Source organism: Porites lutea, chromosome 11, assembly GCF_958299795.1.
Source record: "Porites lutea chromosome 11, jaPorLute2.1, whole genome shotgun sequence".
Taxonomy (NCBI): Eukaryota; Metazoa; Cnidaria; class Anthozoa; order Scleractinia; family Poritidae; genus Porites; species Porites lutea.
In genome coordinates, this window is record NC_133211.1 from 4,966,785 (window position 1) to 4,986,340 (window position 19,556).

At 40.4% G+C, this 19,556-nt stretch overlaps 1 protein-coding gene across 5 annotated transcripts; it reads right to left on the bottom strand.

The window, feature by feature from the left end:
- Positions 1-6,195: 6,195 nt before the first annotated feature.
- Positions 6,196-19,476, bottom strand: LOC140952761 (guanine nucleotide-binding protein subunit beta-like protein 1). Of its 5 annotated transcripts, XM_073402209.1 has the most exons (10): positions 19,316-19,476; positions 16,022-16,144; positions 15,502-15,617; positions 14,512-14,558; positions 13,228-13,297; positions 12,721-12,864; positions 11,601-11,689; positions 11,180-11,286; positions 10,149-10,385; positions 7,757-7,889 (listed from the first exon to the last, which is right to left on the bottom strand). In XM_073402209.1, the coding sequence occupies exons 1-9, from the start codon at positions 19,429-19,431 to the stop codon at positions 10,199-10,201; spliced, it is 999 nt and encodes a 332-aa protein (XP_073258310.1). In that variant the 5' UTR covers positions 19,432-19,476; the 3' UTR covers positions 7,757-7,889; positions 10,149-10,198. The 5 variants fall into 5 exon arrangements, with proteins under 5 accessions (XP_073258309.1, XP_073258307.1, XP_073258308.1 ...); XM_073402210.1 differs by lacking the exon at positions 10,149-10,385 and having other exon boundaries at positions 7,718-7,889; XM_073402208.1 differs by lacking the exons at positions 10,149-10,385; positions 11,601-11,689; positions 12,721-12,864; ... (3 more) ...; positions 16,022-16,144; positions 19,316-19,476 and having other exon boundaries at positions 6,196-7,889; positions 11,180-11,281.
- Between the last annotated feature and the right edge of the window lie 80 nt (positions 19,477-19,556).

Below are 19,556 nucleotides of genomic sequence, written 5' to 3' on the forward strand. Positions count from 1 at the left end.
GATCTTAAGTACTGCCGGTGAATTGTGAATACCGGTAACTGTGAAGTTGTTAATTGACCGTTTTGTCGTGTCAGGAGCCGATTACTGGCCGTGTAGGAAGGTTAATTTGTTTACATTTCTTTAAAAAGAGAGAGCATAACTGTTTAAAAGTAAAATGTTAAAATGTTTAGACTATTTTGATTCTCGTTACGCGCGAGATTAAAATTAAAATTCTATTACTGAATGCCCCAAGAGGCCCCGGCATGAAGCAAGATCTTAAACTTTAAACCGGCTCCAGTTCAGCGCTGAAGAATTTTCCGTTTTCTTCTAGTAAAAACTTCAAGCAATTGTTAAACTGCCTTTCTAGACCGGGGTCCCCCACTCCATGTAAACAGGCCCTTTGAAGTGGTTGACTTTTTTAAAAGACAAACACAAAACAATGGTTTCTTGAAGAAATTTAAATATATAATTATTTTTATTGTTAAACATAGATTCAAATCACGTTCTTGTGTACGTCACACCATACTGTAAAGCATATGCTTCTGTGTAAAGAAATAAAACAATTCTAAGCATTCATCAGTCTAGAATAATAGCCTTGACTAGGGTAACAATGAAAAGTACATGAGCAAAAAGGAGTCCGGCTTTATAAAGTCAACCGCAATCTAAGAAGACTGACGAAGACAAGTCAGACAACTGTACATGCGACAAGGTCCTTATTGCTTTTGTTTTAAGACTTTTATATTGACTCAAGAAGTATGTCTGTACTGTTCGGCGGCTAACAATCAATCAAGTCTCATTGCAGAACATTCACGAAAGATGGGGTTGATGGAAAAGCCGAACTGCCGGTTTTATCTCCTGCCGGTTTTACCGTTTATAAGCCGTCCTAAAACCCCTTACGAAGATGTGAAAGCCGACAGTTTACGAAATACGAATTTCGATTTGGTCACATTTCGCCCCATGTAAGGAAATCTGGATTCCGGAATGCGGGAAGTTTTGCTCGTGGAATCCGAAATCCGGGAAAACTTGCCTCTATGTGAAAACCGAAATCCTGGGCCTTGGAATCCGGAATACAGTTCAAAGAATCCGGAATCCCACTAAAGATTGGAATCCAGAATACAAATTCCACTGACTAAGACTGGAATTCCAATACCTGGAATCAGGAATCGATGGCATGGAATCAAGAATCCAAGACTGTTTTGGATTCCCTTACATGGGTTTACGCATTGTTTTTGCACCGTAGTTAGGATGGTCGGGCAGCGGGTGGGCAACGTTTCATTGTAGAAAGTTCTAACTGAAAAAGAACTAAGAATAGCCCCTCAGAACATCAGCTTTTGAATATGTCCTTCACTATCAACTCATTAGATAAAAAAATTGTTTTTGTATATCGCGTTATAAAAAAGTATAGAATGTTTATATCTCTTTATTGTTTTCGTATCTTTATTCAAACGCGCCTTGAAAATGCGTCAATGTGGTGACCCCCTCTTGTACACAAGACAGCCGATAGATAAACGACAATCAGGAACAAATTTCATTCCCACAACAATTAATTCTTTCCAAAGTCTATCCAGTTTGAACACACTTGAAATCAGCAGATTGTAAACAATTTGACAATCTAACAGATTAATTATCGAAATTTATATTGCAACTTGTAACTCCTTTAAAAACACGCGAGTTGTTTTTCAAGCAACGTTTATCATCTCTATATGGCCATTTCGTTGTGGGGTCCCAAGACCCTGGAAAATAGCATAGGATATAAAGCTTAAGACAAAATAAAATCAGCTCTAGATTCATGTAATATTAGACAAATGAGTTCTTGACTCTATTAACTCAGTTAATACCCTCCCTACCCCTGTTGAGAGACAACTGTGGGGGGTAGGGTAATAACAGATAATAATCAAGAAAAGCTGACATACTTTCTCACTTTCAAAGTTTTCAAAAAATACCTGGTTCTCCCACTTTCTCCTTTTCCATTTGCATGTTATTTCTTCTCGTTTGCCATGCTGATTTCTTTGGTTCGATAAACTGGAAGAGCACAGCGTTCATTGTGAGATGCAAAGCGATTTTCGTTCAGTTTACAGTCGCTGGCTTTCCATACACAAGTTGTACCCTTGTAATTTTTGTCAAATACTCTGGAGTAGTAATTATAAATGTTTCCTCTTCAAAACATGAATTTCACCTCGACGAAGGTCATTGCTATAAATTCAATGACAGCTTTCGCGTGACGCCAAGAAGCCTGATATAAAAGCTGGCCACAAAACTACAATACATCCTCTGAAAGAACATTACTCTTCCCATATATCAATTCACTACATCGGCTTTTCACCAGCAAATAGATTTCGTTGATCTTCTCTTCTAATGGCTTCTAAATGTAAGGAGAAATCTATTATAAAGTTGTTGTTTTGTGTTAATATATCATTTCACGCTTCCGTTTCAGACTTTTCAATAATTCATTAGCCTTTCAGAGAAGAAAAAGATAATATTTTTAAAGCGGTCTGGTACCGGTAGAACTTTGCTTAACAGACCTTTGAGGCTGACCAGACCATTTCGGATTTGTTATATCGCCTTGCCTTTCGGTCACTTTTGGCTCCAACTTTCTTAAACTTTGGCTTGTTGAAGTTGTGCCTGCTAGAATTACTAAGCCACAATTTGTAAGGGGCTTTATAATAATCCGAGGTTATCCTGGGAAAAAAAATTTAACTTTTTAAAACTGATACTTTAGCAAACTTGTAACATTTGTTACAACAGCATTCGGCACATTGTTGAGTTTAGTATAAAAAAAGTTCAGTTCAGTATAAAAAAAATTTAAAAAGGGAAAAATTTGAGAAAAAATAGAAGTATTTACTTGTATCGAGAATACCATACCACAGATCAGTTTATTTTAAGCATTATTTTCGGGGTGCAATATATGCACCATTGCGTCGTTTTATTGTGTGAGGTTTACATTCCAACCTCTACTAACGGCCACCTCTTTACAACGGCGACTTTTTCTCCATCTGTCTCGGCGGATAGTGGGAAAGGGTAGGCGAGTTTTCCTCGTTGACGTCACAGGTTTGACCTAGCTGAGAACTTTTGGGGACTAGACGGAGAAACGCCCACGCTGGATTGAGAGGAAAGGTTCGACCCTCGATAATCCCAACAACTTTGAGAATATGTCCTCTGTAGGGAGAGGGTCTCAATGGGGTTAACCGATAGGCGTAAAACGGCCAAAAATTTAGCCGATAGCCGTAAAAATTAAAAAAATTTAACCGTTAGCCGTAAATAGCGTAAAAAAGAGTTAACCGTAAAAGAAAGTGTTCCCTAGATTTGCTTCTTTTAAGGAAGGTACTAAACTCACTTATGGTTGCGTTTTTTATTTCCCGGCTAGTGTGACGTTAGGCGAAGCGCCTTTTAGGTGTTAACCAAGACCTAGGCTCCATTTCCGGCGCTTTCTTGGGGAACTAATTTTTTCCATAGCGAAAGTGTGGCTTCTTCCTGGGGATTAATATTTGCAATTTTCAGGGGGCTGTGCCCTCAAAACACTAGTGAAACAACACCCAGAGATGTCACTGTTTGTAAAACACGTTGCCGATAAACAACATTTCCCTGTTTTTCTCGGACGCTTCGGTAGACATCGCCATGCCTAGTCCCTGTTCGGCGTCTTCCCTCGCAATCTCGGTCAAAGCATTTCAGTGGCGAACTCGCTCGGACCACATGACCCGAAAGGCATCAGCCGCGCGGAATAATGCGGCCTACGGACAAGGCAACTGCAAGACAGTCGGTTCCGTACAGTCCTTCGCTATCATTAAAAACACTGGACACGGGAATTTTGTTATTGGCCGTTTTCACACTAGACTTAGAAATGGATCATCCGTCTGAGAATAGCCCGTGTACAGTCGCGCCCTCCCCACAGACACCCCTTCTCCGATTTTTTTCTGAGGGGAGGGGGCAGCTGTACACAGGCTATCCGGAACGGATAATCCTGTCTTCAAAAGTCAGGCGGATTGTTTATTCAAAATTAAAACTATTCCATTGCCAAATTAAGACGTATCACCTATCTGACGCGAATCATCAAACGGATAACCCGTCTCACACGAATAATCCTTCTCTAGTGTGAAAACGGCCATTTCTGTTATAATGAATGTCGCGCCCCGGCCTTGAGTTGGGCGTTCGCGTGCCTGCTTTTGCTTTTTCACAAAGATTATTTTTAAATTGACTATTGACATTTCTATGTGTCAAATAATATCAGAAGTGCAATACTTTATAAAAAGTATGATCTATCAAATGTTAAAATTTTTCAAAAGAATAGCTTATTTCATCCCGAGATGATCCGACCGAAGACCTTTATTTTGATTTAAAGATACAAAAAATACAGGTTAATTAATATTTAACTTTTTGAAACAAAAGAAGTTAATTTTTAACTTTTTCGTTAACCGTAACTGAAAAAAATTAACCGATAGCCGTAAAAGAGCCAAAATTTTGGCCGATAACCGTAAAAGCCACCACCCCATTGAGACCCTCTAGGGAGGATTAAGTTAATGAAGGAATTAGCGTGCAGTGGGTATACAATTACATTGCCTCTTGTTTAAACCTCTCCACAACTGCCACCTCTCCCAACGGCCACCGCCAGTTTTTTCAGCGACTGACGAAAAAGTCAAGAATATTCACGAAATTTGAACTGTATCAGGGCGCGTTGATGATTTACGTGGCAATCGCATTTTGATTCTGCTCCATTTGTACACACAGCTGCAGTAAGCATTAATTGTCCGGCTACGATACTTATAGCGTTGCGAACCTTGCACGTTTTTTCATGTTGACATTTTGGCTCAAAACATTATTTAATTTTTTTGTGTGTCTTTATTTTATCTCGGTATATTATTTACGTTGGATACCCAGATGGATAGCTCGCTCGCAGGAAAATGTTAACCCTAATGATAGCACTTTCTTCTCTCCCCAAACTTCCACTGCTTTCAAAATCAAAAACAGTGACTGCGCCAGAAATGTCGAGCACTTGCTCCCCGAAAAATTATATACCCACAGCACGCTAACTCCTTCCATTAACTTAATCCTCCCTACAGAGGACATATTCTCAAAGTTGTTGGGATTATTGAGGGTCGAACCTTTCCTCTCAATCCAGCGTGGACGTTTCTCCGTCTGGTCCCCAAAAGTTCTCAGCTCGGTCAAACCTGTGACGTCAACGAGGAAAACTCGCCTACCCTTTCCCACTCTTCGCGCAGACGATAACAGTCAGTCATTAGACACTGACCAAAGTTGACACATGCACGACCAAATAAGTTGATACCAAAGACTATCATTCTGCAAATGAATAAAATTTACCTTGGAGCGTAATGTAGAAGTGATATCAACGACATAATATTGTAGGCTGTTCCAGGCCCCAAGAAAGTGGGGAGAACGGATCGAGGAAAAAAAGGGCGAAAAGCCGCTTGAGGGCCAAGGAGAAAGCGTGCGCTTTTTTTCGCTGGTCGCTCGCTTTTTCGCTCGTACACACTGACCAAGAGCATGGCACAGACCATAATGTAATATTGTTGCAGTGAATACAGTATATGGCACTAATCAGTCTACTTGCGGATTCCGCACCTATCACGCACAATTTTTTTTTAAAGATCACCACCCCTCCGCTAAGCCAATATTTTACCCTTAGTGAGAAGTAAGTGTTAATGTGAACTTAGGGGAAGGGTAGGTGGGCAGTTTCCCAGAAACGTATAATGATCCAAAATCAGAACTTATGTGTTATTGATCGAGTCCAACCGCATGTCTTTAAATTGTCCGGCCGAAAAGGTCACTTAGCCAGTAAAATGTTCTTTCGAGAAAGAGGCGGAATTATTTGCAGCTCTGTGCAAAACATATGCGTGCCAACAAACAGATCCTCACGAATCAAAAATGGTGCAACCCGCGACCAGGCTCCCAGTGGAGTAAAGAGGCCAACCGAGCGGGAGACTGAGGAGGAAACGGGACCTCGCCCTGTCCTCTCCCCATTCCCCCGCTCGCTGTCGTTGTTATTGTTGTTTTTACGCTATTCACTTTTTCCCCCACCAAGAAGCCTGCTTCCTGGCTAATAATGAAAGGGTGATTTTAAGTGTGGAGGAAATATTGTGGTGAGACCACCCAAAAGGAACTTTCACATGGTGGTATTTATTTATTATGAAGAAAGACTAAAAGGAGCTTTGATAGGAGGATAATGGTCTTAATGGATAATGCTCTCATGATCCCTTCATAAAGTTTGAGTCTGTGGACGGAATTCTATGGTGTGAACTGTAAAATGAAAGCTCTTCAGCAGTACTTTCACATTGATGGTACTATTTATTACTAACTTTTGAGTAAACTTTTTGTATGAAATCCGGTGGTGTTACCATTCAAATGAAACCTCGATCTCTTCAGCAGTACTTTAACATGGCACTGTTTATTTAGTATGTAGTTCTAACTTTTGAGTCTGTGGATGAAATCCTATGGTGTGACCATTCACATGAAACCTCTTAAGTGGTACTTTCACATGGTGCTATTTATTTAGGATATAGTTCTAACTTTTGGTACTATTTGTTTTCAGACTTTCATAAAACAAAATTGGAAGCTTTTATCCAGAGGTTTGATTTGCTTTCTCTTGGGAGTCAAAGTTTTAAAGTAAGCTTTTTTGATACCCTTTGATCCATTGTTGAGCTGGGAAAGTATCATTAAACAGCGGAGATGAAAGATTTCGCAGCAGTCTATACGATCCTTGTATTGGTATATAACCCATCATTTTCATGACATCTCGGCAATATCGTTCAATGATGTTCATGTCTAAAGGATCTGCTTTAAGTCGCCATTTGTTCAGAACTTCTAGCGAGTTTCTTATAACAGACGTGGGGTTCCTTGCTTGTTGTTGAAGATCGTTAAAATTAGGCTGTGTTGTGTTGACTACCCACTGTTTAATGCTTTCAAGTACTTCAAGACCGGCAAACTCGAACAAGTAATCTAAAAGCTGCAAAGGTTGAACTGCCAGGTCTTCGTATCTAACCAGTACATAGCGACGTCGAAGAGACAGGTCCAGAGATTTCGCCAGTTGAAGGTTGTTTTCTGTTACTTCGCAGTGAAAATAAACAAATTGTCGCAGTGACGGCTTGGATTTGTGATCCACCTCTCTAAAGAAGGCCACTTTCCTGGCCGACATCACAACTGGCCTTATGTCTCGAATTAAGTGAATTACTTTACATTCGATTCTCGCCAGTTCACACACACCAAATAGCTTCTCAACTGAATTACCGGGAATACGGTCAAAAAGCAGCTTGTATACGATTGTGTTGTACTGTGATTTGCATGAATGTTCAAGGGTAGCTTCATCTAGAGGAAAACAAAAATTAAAATGCCATCTGGGATCCGAAAGTTCATATTTACAGAAAGGAGGAGAACTCAATGCCCGGCTGTAGTGCCGATAGAAGTGACCAAAATGGCGCGCGGCATTTTCAGCGCTGAAATCGCACTGGAAAATGCGGTAAAGAAAATTCAATGCGTACGTCTCGTAATTTTGGTCTTTCTGTTTAGGAATCAACCCGTGAAGAGGCTCGAAGACGTAGAAAACGCGCGGATGGTGGTTAAAAATATCCGCCAGGAATGTCGAACCAGATCTGCCATGAGCTACTATGAGCAAAACTTGACGTTTACTTGAGGTTTGTAATTGTGGATTTGCCGAGGAGGTATCCTTTGTTGTGTTCGCAGGAGTCCATGTTACCATCTGCTTATCGGTTACAAATGCGTCACCTAACGCAGGAAATGAGTTTTGTATTTTAAAAATGTCTTGAGGATATCTTTCCAAGAGAGCAAACAGAAATCCGACAGAAAGAAAAGCGGCTGTTATCAATACACTGAAGAGATGCCTTTTAGTTCGACTTCCAACCATCTTGCCTCACTCAGCGTGTACGCCATAGGTCGAGGAGATCCTAAAAATAAAATTTAAAAAAATAATGATTATCGTAAATATACAGCTAAGAATTCGACTATAGAATACATGTAAAAGATTTGCATTTCAATGTAACATGTTCTCCTAGGGACTGAAAATATTACAGCATTTCTCCAGCATACAGTGTCAAAAAGATTTAGTCAACAAAGTTTCTTAACCAATTGAAACTGTAGTTTGAACTTTCAATTTTTTGAAAGCAAATATAAACCAATTTTAACTAGATCCAAAAAAGGACTTGGTAAATGTATACAGATCCTATTTCCAAGAAAAGATCGTAGGATAAATACTAAATTTTATGCCGTTAAAACTTAACTATTATTAACTCTATTTACGGTCGAAATTTCCTTTTAGTTTTGGCCTCAGTGTTTTTGCACCTGGTTTAAGCTAGATACCGTTAACACATCCAAACTTAGCAGTAAAATAATAGCAGCGTTAATTACTTTCAAAACTCTGCTTGAAGAAAAACAGATTCTCTTGAATTCGAGTCCAAAGAATACGCGCTTTATTCAGCAAGAAATACTGATACAATTCTGAAAGAAATCACGAAACGATCTTCTCATGCTGAGCATCTGAAACCAAAATATACTCACAAATCATGCAGCTGTTTGGAAACAATGAATCACCCTAAAGCGACTTAGAGACGAGGCCGGGTGGATTTTTAATGTTTTAAAATGAAATTGAGAGCGAGAAATAGCTTGAGTATAGAAAGAAAGTCGCGTGAAAACGTCTATATGCCACATGAGAATCATAATAGGAAAAAATTAAAAACTCGTTCAGTCGTAAAGATGTCTTGTAATTAGGCCTCAAGGCATAAAAAAATAACAAATAGGCCGATCTAAATTTCCTTCACTTCTTTAAAATTTTTAAACGGAATGACGTGTAACCGTAGCAACGGAGTTTGAACAAGTCATCAAAAAAGAAAAAAATTAAACATTGGAAACAATGCTATTCATCGCGTGCAGTTAAGAACGAGACTTTAACAGTTGCAGAACTTTTTAAGAAAAAGCTTTAAATTTTAGTTGAAAAAATTTTTTTAGCATCTCTGAGTACAATAGAAATGAGTTGAAAAATGAAATTTGGAAATCCTTTCTTTCTTATAGTGGCATATCATATTTACCAGTGAATTTAATCACCAGGCACGTTTATGCCAAAAATCCTGGTCAATTCGGATAAGCGCTTTTCTCGGATTGCAATGGATGTATTAAATAAGGTGGCATCACTTGCCATAGAATTTTAGCTTCGTTTCCTTCTTAATTAAAACTTCAAAGTAGTAGATGGCCGACAAAAAAAAGCGCATTTAACTGACTTGAAGAGAGCTTTAAGGTTCAATTTTGCGTTTAAGTATTAAACACAAACAAAATAGATTTGAATACTCACAATCTTTTTTCTTGACCATTCAAAAACAAAACCAACATTACTGGCTGTTTGTTGAGGTAATTTTGATGAAGAAGCTAACGTTCGTCGCGTAATGCCCGCTTCTTTGCGAAATTGTGCTCACACTAAATTTGACTTTCAATGACTCATTCTATTTCATTTTGTTCTATCCAAGTAGCATCTGATTGGCTTGTGCTACGTATTAAAATAATTAAAGCCTCTTTAGGGAGCCTGGTTTATAACAAAATCACAAAAAAGAGATCGACTAATTGCCTTGTTCCCTGCTACGAAAAATGGTTTCATGTGGCTGAGTGGCCATGTCATTCCCATCCTTGGAGATCCAGGAGCGGACAGTCGAGTCGAGAAAAACGGCAGCGAAAGTTTTTAAGAGCGGGCGAGAGAGCCCTGGATGCTACTCTTAACGAAGCAGTTCCACGACTCATTTGAATGCTTGTCTATATTAGAGACCAGCATCTATCGCACTGCTTTCGTGATCTTTTTATACGATGGAGTTACCTACAAACTCTTTCTTTCGTCCTTTTACGCTTGCCTCTCCGAAGGAGTAAGTTTTGGACTTCGCCAATAGGCAGCGAGCGCAATATGTAGGTAGCGAACTCGAACGTAGCGAATTTCAGACAAGTAGCGAAACCGGTGTAAAGCAATGCGATTACGAAACGCGAGTGACTGGTGACGAACCGCGAGGGACCAAGGGAAGGAGAAAGAAGAAAGGTGATTTCCTTCCCATCTTCCCTTTGCGCGCAAATTTATATCGAGAGAGAGACGTCTGGGAACTAGGCAGGCTCCTGACTGTGCCTTAAAAAAGGAGGGAATAGTTGCAAAGGCGGCATAACCTCATTTTACTCACCGTTCCACATAACTCCACCGAGTTGAAAAAACTCGCCATCAGCGTGCTTGTCACTGAACAGCCTGTCTTTTCTCATTATATAAAGACCACAAACTGATCCTGGCATCTTTACCACCAGCGGCAAGCAGTTGTCCATACTCTGGCAAGTCGTCCGAAAAATCCACTGCATTGACAGTGTCTGTATGGTAATCGAGATAGGCCAGAGGGGTGAGCTTTTTCCAGTTGTAAATCCTTAACCTGTCCGGGAAGAACAACACGCTCTAAAAGGGTATTCTCGGGATCCAGGATTTCGGCGAAATGTAGTGCGGGATTCGGAAAAACGCACAATTTCTTGACGGGATACGGGATTTGATAGCCTGCGTGCAGACGATAACTAAACTCTGATTAGTACCGTCTGCGAAGCAGCGCAGAGATCCTTGTTCTGAACCCCCAACGGACTCAACCAATTACCGGAAGTGCGTTTCGAATTTCCCTTCAACCTGATTGGCGATCACGACAAACAAAACAAAGGCCTTTTTTAACTGGCCAATCGTGGCGCGTACTCAAATCTGGGTACACAGCTGGAAGTCCAGAACAAGGATTTCGGCGCTGTTTCGCAGACGGAGTTAACCAGAGTTTAATTTCGTCTGCGCGCAGGCTAGGGATTTGACCGATACCCAGGATTCGGGATTTGCCTTAAACGTGATTCTAAATCTTTCTTAAACGCTTCCCTTCCTTAGCCTGCATGTAAAGTCTCCATTTGAGAATCACGAGAGGCGACCACGCGTGACCTACGACTTGCGCGATTTCAAACAGAGAGCTTTCTCGCACGCTATCTTATCTATCTCTCCTTCCTCTTCCAGCCATTTGTGGAGCGGGGTGGGTGGCGCTAAAAAAGACTATTACAGATCGTTTCGCTACAAAGTCGTGGACTCGCTAAGAGTTGTCGTCTTGCGGCGAATCGACTTCAAGATGCAGCGAGACGAATTTACTTGTAGCGAAACGACTTAATAGCAAGGCGACCGGAGAACCGAGCGTGCGACACGTCTTACCTGCTGTCCCATCCTCCAGTGGCCATGATCTTGCCGTCTTTTCGAATTTTAACAGAAGAAATTCCCTGGTTCTTTAATTCAATCTGTTTGTCTACTGATATTGCGCACTAAAGTCAGAGCATAAGAGGTTGTTAGTAATTGCTAAATTTCTCAATGGAAAGTTCTTTAGGTCTGAAAATAATTCAGTTGCATTCTAGACAAATCACACCCCATGTAAGGTAAACTGGATTCCGAAATCCGAAAAATTTTTGCTTGCAGAATCCGGAAAATTTTGGCCTGTGGATGTTGGAATCCTGGACTTTGGAATCCGGAATCCCGCTAGTGATTGGAATCCAAGTTCCACTGACAAAGAATCCAGGAGGGTGCTCGTATAAAACTTTGTTGAATGCCCCACCCACCTCCTGGAATTTAATACACTCACCTGGGAAGATATCAATGATACACATATTTTGTTGTCTGCTGAGCCTGAGACTATACGAAGATTTTTTACATCTACATCCATACAGAGAACTAAAAAGAAAGAAAGAAAAAACTGTTCCAGAAATGGTAGCCTCCAGGCCCCAGTTGTTCAAACTTCTATACAGAGGCAAGTATTAGGGAAAGAGATAGCATCGTCCAGTGGATATCGCTATCCACCTTTTGAACAACTGGGGTCTAGACATATAGTGGGTGGGGGGGGGGGGGGGGGTTAGGGAGTCCAAGCCTCCTGTCTTCTGTACCTTACATCTTCGGCTCCACCCCTTTTCTTAGCTTCCTCCCTTTAGCCTTTTTTCAATAATGAAATGTTTAGGAATAATTTCCCCCCTGTTTCTTTTGCATCCTGCCCTTTTAGATTTCCTATCTCCCTCTCTCCCTCCTATACCCCTTCCACCCCCCAATTCTCCTGGGCTCCCACTCCCCTGATCTCCCCACCTAAGGTAGCAAGGCCCCTTTTTTGAATAAAGAGGGTGCCTTATTTGATTGAAGGCCAGAATTCAGGATTGAAAGTGTGCATGAGCTACAGGATGCTGGGTTATGTGTCTGCCATTTTGTCCTTTTTTTCAACATGCAGGCTGCTCAGGTAGTGATCATGATTTTGTCACAAATGGTTATGGTGAGTCCTGGAACTCATCTTGTGAACAAATCATGAGTCCCAGTCCAGAACCATTGAGTCCCAGTTCCAAAATAATACCGGTAAGTCCTAAATTGAAATGCTTGGGCCTTTATTAAAGATATTCTTTTGAAAAGCACAACAAAGACTATTAGAAAAATGCAATCACATGAACTGGATATTCTACAAAAACATCTTCAGATAGATCGACCGATCTTTGCGTCCTACAGGACCCGTGCCATGAACTTTTGTGTATCTTCGGGATTTTTATGCGTCAGGGACACAGGGTGCAGGGGGAACAAAATCACTACTCAGGACTCAAATGGGCATTGCCACAGACAGCCCAATAAGAAGGTGGTGCCCTGGGGTACCATTACTTAATATAGGACCCCCAGATAACAGGTTTTCATATATGGACGTCCTACCCACTAAACAACCAATTCATTATTACCTGATTCAGAATGGACTGTAATGTTGCTCAATTTTTTTTCCTCCATTACATCCCACAGTAGCATCTGACCATTTTCATATCCTGCAGCCAACAGAGGCTTCTGTGTTTTTGGATTGTTAAATAGCGACAAACACATGCACATTCCTTCAAAAGAAAGACAATAAAACTGAAAACAACTTTTAAAAAAATGTGACATGAACCTAGTTTAGTGGCCTTAGCTCATTGGGCACTTTAATCAGAATTTTTCTCTCTGGATGGTTCCTTTGCGGTCCCACGCAATTGATACACCTTTCTTGATGTACAGCTCCAAAAAAAATGCATACCCAAACCATGGATCTCCAGAAATTTCAAGAAGGAGTGGGGTCTTAAAGCTTCAAAAAAATTAAGGAAAGTTTGAAGCTAAACTGGAATTTCTAAAGAGGTAGGGCAGCATGACCCAAAAGATCCTCAGTGGGAGGAGAATGGATACATTATTCTGGAACAAGATACTGATATTGTCTTACTTACCCAATGACTTTTTCTCCTCAGACTTGAAAGTGAAGAGGGTTTTCTTAGATTCTAAATCAAGAATGTTTATCTAAAAATTCATTTAAAAAACACACAGAAGTGTTACTCAAAATACAATAATATTTGCTACAGAATAAAAAAAAATGTAAATCCTCCCTCCAGCCCCACCTCTCGAAAAAGCCTGCGCCCCCTTCCGGAGGAAGAAAATTTTTAAGCCCCCCTCCCTCTTTTAAGCCACCCCCACCTTTCCCTCTTATTCTTAAATGATAGACTATATTTCACTATAACACATCTTCATGTGGACTGATCTGGTATGGTGTATTCACATGCTGGAAGACTGGATTTGTTTTTGAACTTCGGATTCATGAACTCCAACTTCACGTGCCCGGGCTTTTGCACTTTTGCACATTCTAGTTCTTTATGGACAGCTACCATAATCTTCACTAAATTAAATGAGCCCTCCTCTCTCTTAAATAAGCCCTGTGTCTCTAAGCCACCCCTTGGGCTAAAAATAGAGGATTTCAACATCTTCCACTCAAAAATTGTAGTGAGTAACAGGGACAAACACATTTTATTTACCTGCTGTTGTAGCTAATTGTATAGGAAACAATCAATTAATTTTGAACTTAATCATTATAAATTTTCATCACTACTCTGGCAGAGACAAAATTTTGAGCTTTTGCCACTGCTTAAGTCTTGTTGTTGATGTTGTTTTTTGTTTAAAAAAATCAGAATTTTCTCTCAGCCAGTGTACATGAAGCAATTCATTCCATTCTTACCTGGGGAGCAGAGGATTCTCTCTTACATGGCTTTTAGTGTTAACAAAGTCATTTGCATGGCTTGTCAGTCACGCAGTTGGTTTGTTTTATATGCCCCTTCATAAACAAACCAACTATGTACGTGACAGAAGAGCCACGCTCACAGGGTATTCAATTCTTTATTTTACACCATATAGGGCACTTGCACAAGTTATATAACGACAAATAGAAGAAAAAATGGAATAATAAGTAATCATCAGGCTAAAAAGAGGTAATGTACATTAATGTGTGCAGTGACCAAAGTAGCAAGGGCCTTCTAGTTGGACACTGCCACATTCAGATAAATGGCAGAAAAGAAGAAAAAAAAAACTTGAATTATATCAGTGATGGAGCCAACAGAGTAGAGGTACATGTAATATCAAGTTTGATTAATCAAAAACTAGTATTTCCATTTGTTCTTAAACTTTTAATATTATATGGTAGATATTTGAGAAAAAGTGGCACAGTTTCCTACATTGTACCTTACCTCAGATTGTTCAGATGATGGCAAAACAATCCAGTTTGAGTCATTTCCTGAAAAGAGCATTATTTTAAACTACCACGTCAATATTAATCAAGACAAGATGTAAAGATCAGCCACAACAAAGAATTTTCATAGCAAAAACTGAGAAATACTCCACAAAATGAAGAGTAGGGGAGTTTTCTTTAACACTGTACAAAATATAGAGGTGGATCTAGGGGGAGTGTCTTATGTGGGATGCTCCTTCTCGATACATGTACACCAGTCTCCAGATGAACTCCCCATTCCTGTTATTAGAAAGAGGATGTCAATGGGTTAACAGAGCTCGAAAAAAAAAAAACTTGAATTGGAACTTGAAATTGGAACCAAGTGGTGTCTAAAATACAGGGTTGTTCAAGAGGGATTCCCTTATGTGGACTCTCCTTCTTAAATGGAGTCTCCAAATGAATTCCTCTCTTATTAGAATTAGAGGATGTTTATGGGTTAACAAGGATTAAAAAAAAATTGGATCAGGACATGAAATGGAGCCAAACAGTGTCCAAAATACAGGGTTTGTTCTGAGGGGGATCCCTTATGTGGACTCCCCTTCGTACACCAGTTCAGTCAATATGAACTTCATCTGTTTTTAGAATTAAAGGATGTCAATGGATTAACAGGGCTTGAAAAAAATGTGAATTGGAACTTGAAATGGAACCACATGGTGTCTAAAATACAGGGGTTGTTCTTGGGGGATTTCCTAAGGTACTTGTGTATTCCCTTTGTTACACCTTCTCCTTTCCCCTTATTAGAGGATGACAATATAATGATAGGCCAACAGAGATTGAAAAAAACTTTGATTCCAACTTGAAATCCTCTGGATAAGAAGCCCTTACAATTTTGCTTTCCTACAGTCACAGCTTGCTTGTACTCATATTAATTGCAGAATTAAAAGACTAGAACTTGTCTAGATTGAATGAATCAGCTATGGCCTGAAAGAAGGTTTGCACCTCAACATACCTCTTGGTGAAATACAAAACTGGCAAAAACCAAGAAAAGGAACTGAAAGACTGTTCACCACTTCAGATCTTCCTTCACAACAGTTCCACGATTTAAGATACCCATCTCGTCCATGACTATGAGAAACATGATTGAGGCATCATCATCTGACAATGACAATTAACTTTCATGCCAAACTCTGTTTCATTTGGATATTTTTAACAGTTAAGGAAGGGATGGTGGACTCACAAAAAGGAAATGAGTGTTTTTTGGTGGATTCAGAAGGCTTGACCTTTGTAATGGTAACCATTTGAACAATAATTGAAAGGGTATATATTATCAAGTCAAACAATCAGAGCTCTTTACTAAATTCTAGGCAGTTTTACAAAACCAGTATGGAATTGTTTGAGCCAAAATGCAGATGTCTTGCTCATAAAATATCCCAGCAGTGGGAAGCAATGAAAAGTGACTGTATTAATTTTATCGGACAAGGAAATGCAAAATTACCAATTTTCTTACTTTTTTGATCCCTCCTACTAACCTGACAACTTTTCCACCAGGAAGAAAATCTGCAGCAAGGATTCCATTCCCATTATGGCCATCCAGAATAAGTACTGTTCTTTTTGTTTTAAGACTCCATAGGTTAATAATACCTTTAGCAGACCTTGCAATGAAGTTACAAATATTTTTAATACCGAGCGACTTTAAGGTAAAACCATGAACAACAATATATAAGGAGCTATCCATTAATAATTATTATAGCCGTAGGGTGCAAGAACATCGTATCATCCATGATGACCCCATTGAGTTTAGAAAGGTCGGTTCCAGCTATTTAGTTACCTCCTCAGGCTGGAGAAATGAGGCACAAGCATCCCAAGGTGGAGTTGGACTTCTGCTAAGTCAGAAAGCAAGAAAAGCTCTGCTGAAAACCAAGCGAATCAGCAAAAGAATCATGACGGCTGAATTTGATGGCAATCCTAAGACTACTGTGATTGTTGTTTACGCACCTACTAACTGTGCGGATGAAGTTGAAGTCGAGGAATTTTATAATGACCTGAGAGATACCCTGCAGGATGTCCCAGCACATAATTTTCTTGCTTGTATTGGAGATTTCAATGCAAGACTAGGGCCGGATGAAGTTCCATTCACATATCATGATGTAACTAACAGAAATGGAAAGTACCTCGTAGAATTATTATCTGAGTACAGTCTAATAGCAGCTAACACTCAGTTTAAGAAACGACCAGGAAAATTGTGGACCTTCATAGGTAGCACAGGATCGTTGCGGCAACTCAATTACATATTAGTGCGCCGTAACTGGAGGAACAGCGTCCAGAATGCTGCCGTGAAGCTTACAACACCTTCAGCACAGTGGGTTCTGACCATCGGGTAGTTTGTGCTAAAATCAAGCTTAGTCTTGGAATATCTAAAGCAGCCAAGAAGATGAAATATGACTGGAAGCAGTTTTCCACTGACCCAGACCTTCAGTGGAAATACACAGTCGCTGTCAAGAATAGATACCACGTATTGAGTGATCAAGGTAATGGGGTTAAGTATGAAAAGTTTGTTAAAGCCAACAGACAAGCTATGGAAGAATGCCTGCCTAAGAAAACAAAAGCTAGGAAATCCCTCCGATCATCAAACGCACAAGTGGTATCAGCCCGCCAGGAAGCACAGGCGGCGCAGAGTCTGTACGAATGCACCAACACCGTGGAAGATAAAGAAGCTTGGTCTCAAGCCCTGAGTAATCTGTATAAAGTTTATGATCAAGTGAGGGAAGCGGAATTAGAGGCACAAATACGAACCATCGAAGCCTCTCATGATGCCCAGAAATATGGTGAGGCATGGAAGGCAGTTAATGAGATTACTGGAAGGAAAAGAGCTAAAGAAGGTCAAGTAGAGGGATCAAGCCGTGAGGAACGAGTGATCACATGGTTCACCCACTTTAACAAACTCCTGGGTGATCCCCCAGAGGTAGAAGATCTGGACGAAGAAATACCAAACATCTTTGAGGACCTTGATATCAATGACGGCCTGTTCACTATAGAAGAGCTCAAGAAAGTGAAATCTTCATTAAAAATCGGGAAAGCAGCTGGCCCGGATGCAATACCACCTGAAGTATTCAAGTTATGTGACTTTGACAACATATGTCTAGACTTCTGCAATCAAGCTCTGTTAAAAAATGACAAACCTGATCTGTGGTCCTATATGAATATCATCCCTGTACCTAAATCTGGGGACTTGTCAAAGACCGATAATTACAGGGGAATCAGCCTGATTTGCATCATAGCCAAGATGTATAATTGCCTGATTTTAAACCGAATCAGGAGTGTAATTGACATCCGACTCAGAGTGAACCAGAACGGTTTCCGGCCCAAAAGATCTACAGTGGCCCAAATATTAATACTCAGAAGAATAATCGAGGGAGTTAAAGCAAGTAACTTCGAAGCCGTCATGACTTTTATGGACTTCAAGAAGGCATTCGACTCAATTCATCGGGGTAAAATGATGGATATTCTTAAAGCCTATGGGATTCCACCTAAACTATTGCAAGCTATTGAGATGATGTATACGAATACAAAGGCCAAAGTGTTTTCTCCAGATGGAGAAACAGAGATGTTCGACATCACAACCGGTGTACTGCAGGGCGACACATTAGCTCCTTTCCTGTTTATAATCGTGCTTGACTATGCTATGAGAAAAGCTATGGCTGGGAAAGAAGAAGAGTTGGGATTTACCATCACCCCTCGAAGATCAAGAAGACACCCCAAAGTAGTTCTTGCTGACTTAGACTTCGCAGACGACATAGCACTACTGTCAGATGAAATAGCTCAAGCTCAGGAATTACTGCTAACAGTTGAAAAAGAGTGCAAGAAAGTTGGCCTTGTACTGAATGCTAAGAAAACAAAATCAGTTGCTTATAACATTGATGATCCAACACCATTACATACATTTGATGGCACTTATCTGGAATGGAAGGATGACTTCAAATATTTAGGGTCATGGGTTGATAACTCAGAAAAAGACATCAGCATAAGGAAAGCGCAGGCTTGGAGAGCTTTGAATGGTATGACGAAAATATGGAAGTCCAATATGAGTAAAGATTTGAAAATCAGATTCTTCATAGCCACCATTGAATCAATCTTACTTTATGGATGCGAGAGCTGAGCTCTGTCAAAAGCACAAGAAAAGTCGTTGGATGGAACATACACTAGGATGCTGCGAAAAGCTTTAAACATCCACAGGAGCAGCCACATACCAAACCAACAACTGTACAGAGATCCACCAGCAGTCAGCAACAACATCGCCTCTCATAGGCTACAACTTGCGGGACACTGTTATCGCCATCCAGAGCTAAGTACCCAGAAATTAGTCCTTTGGGAGCCCAAACATGGCCATCGCAGGAGAGGAAGACCGAATACTACCTATATTGACACTCTTAAGAGGGATACTGGGATATTCGAAGCAAGTGAGATTGCTGCACTGATGGCTGATAAGAGGCTGTGGAAAGATCTAGTGGTTGCCCGCCTTCGGGCGACTAAGTGAGTGAGTGAGTGCCGTAGGGGGGGGGGGGGGGAACCTGTTGAATTCAGTATCACATGACAGCAAATTTTGACCATTGAGAATACTCATCCACATCAAGAGACCAGTTTAGTTTTCTCCATCCTTCTTTTTTTCACAATATCAACCCACCGGGTGTTCCAAACAACACCAAGGAAAAGCCTTTGCAGATTTACCACTGTTTCCCGAATAAATGGAAGGAGGGGTGGCAGAACACAAGAGGAAAAACCGAAGGTTCCACTTTCTTTGTAGAAATTGAGGTTAAAATACCTACCCAGAAAGTAAAAGCCCTTCCTCTCTTGTAGACTTTGGAGCAAACCTGAGAACATTGATAGCTGCTCCGGTACCCCGAAAGACATACATTGGATCCGGTGGGCTTCTATTAGCCATAATTTCAAGACATCTGTCATTAGAAAGCTCTTCAATGCTCTGGAAACCAATTTTTGATCCAGGCGTTCAAATGAGCAATGAGGAGGACTGGAGACTACTACAACGTAACTCCGCTGGATATTGAG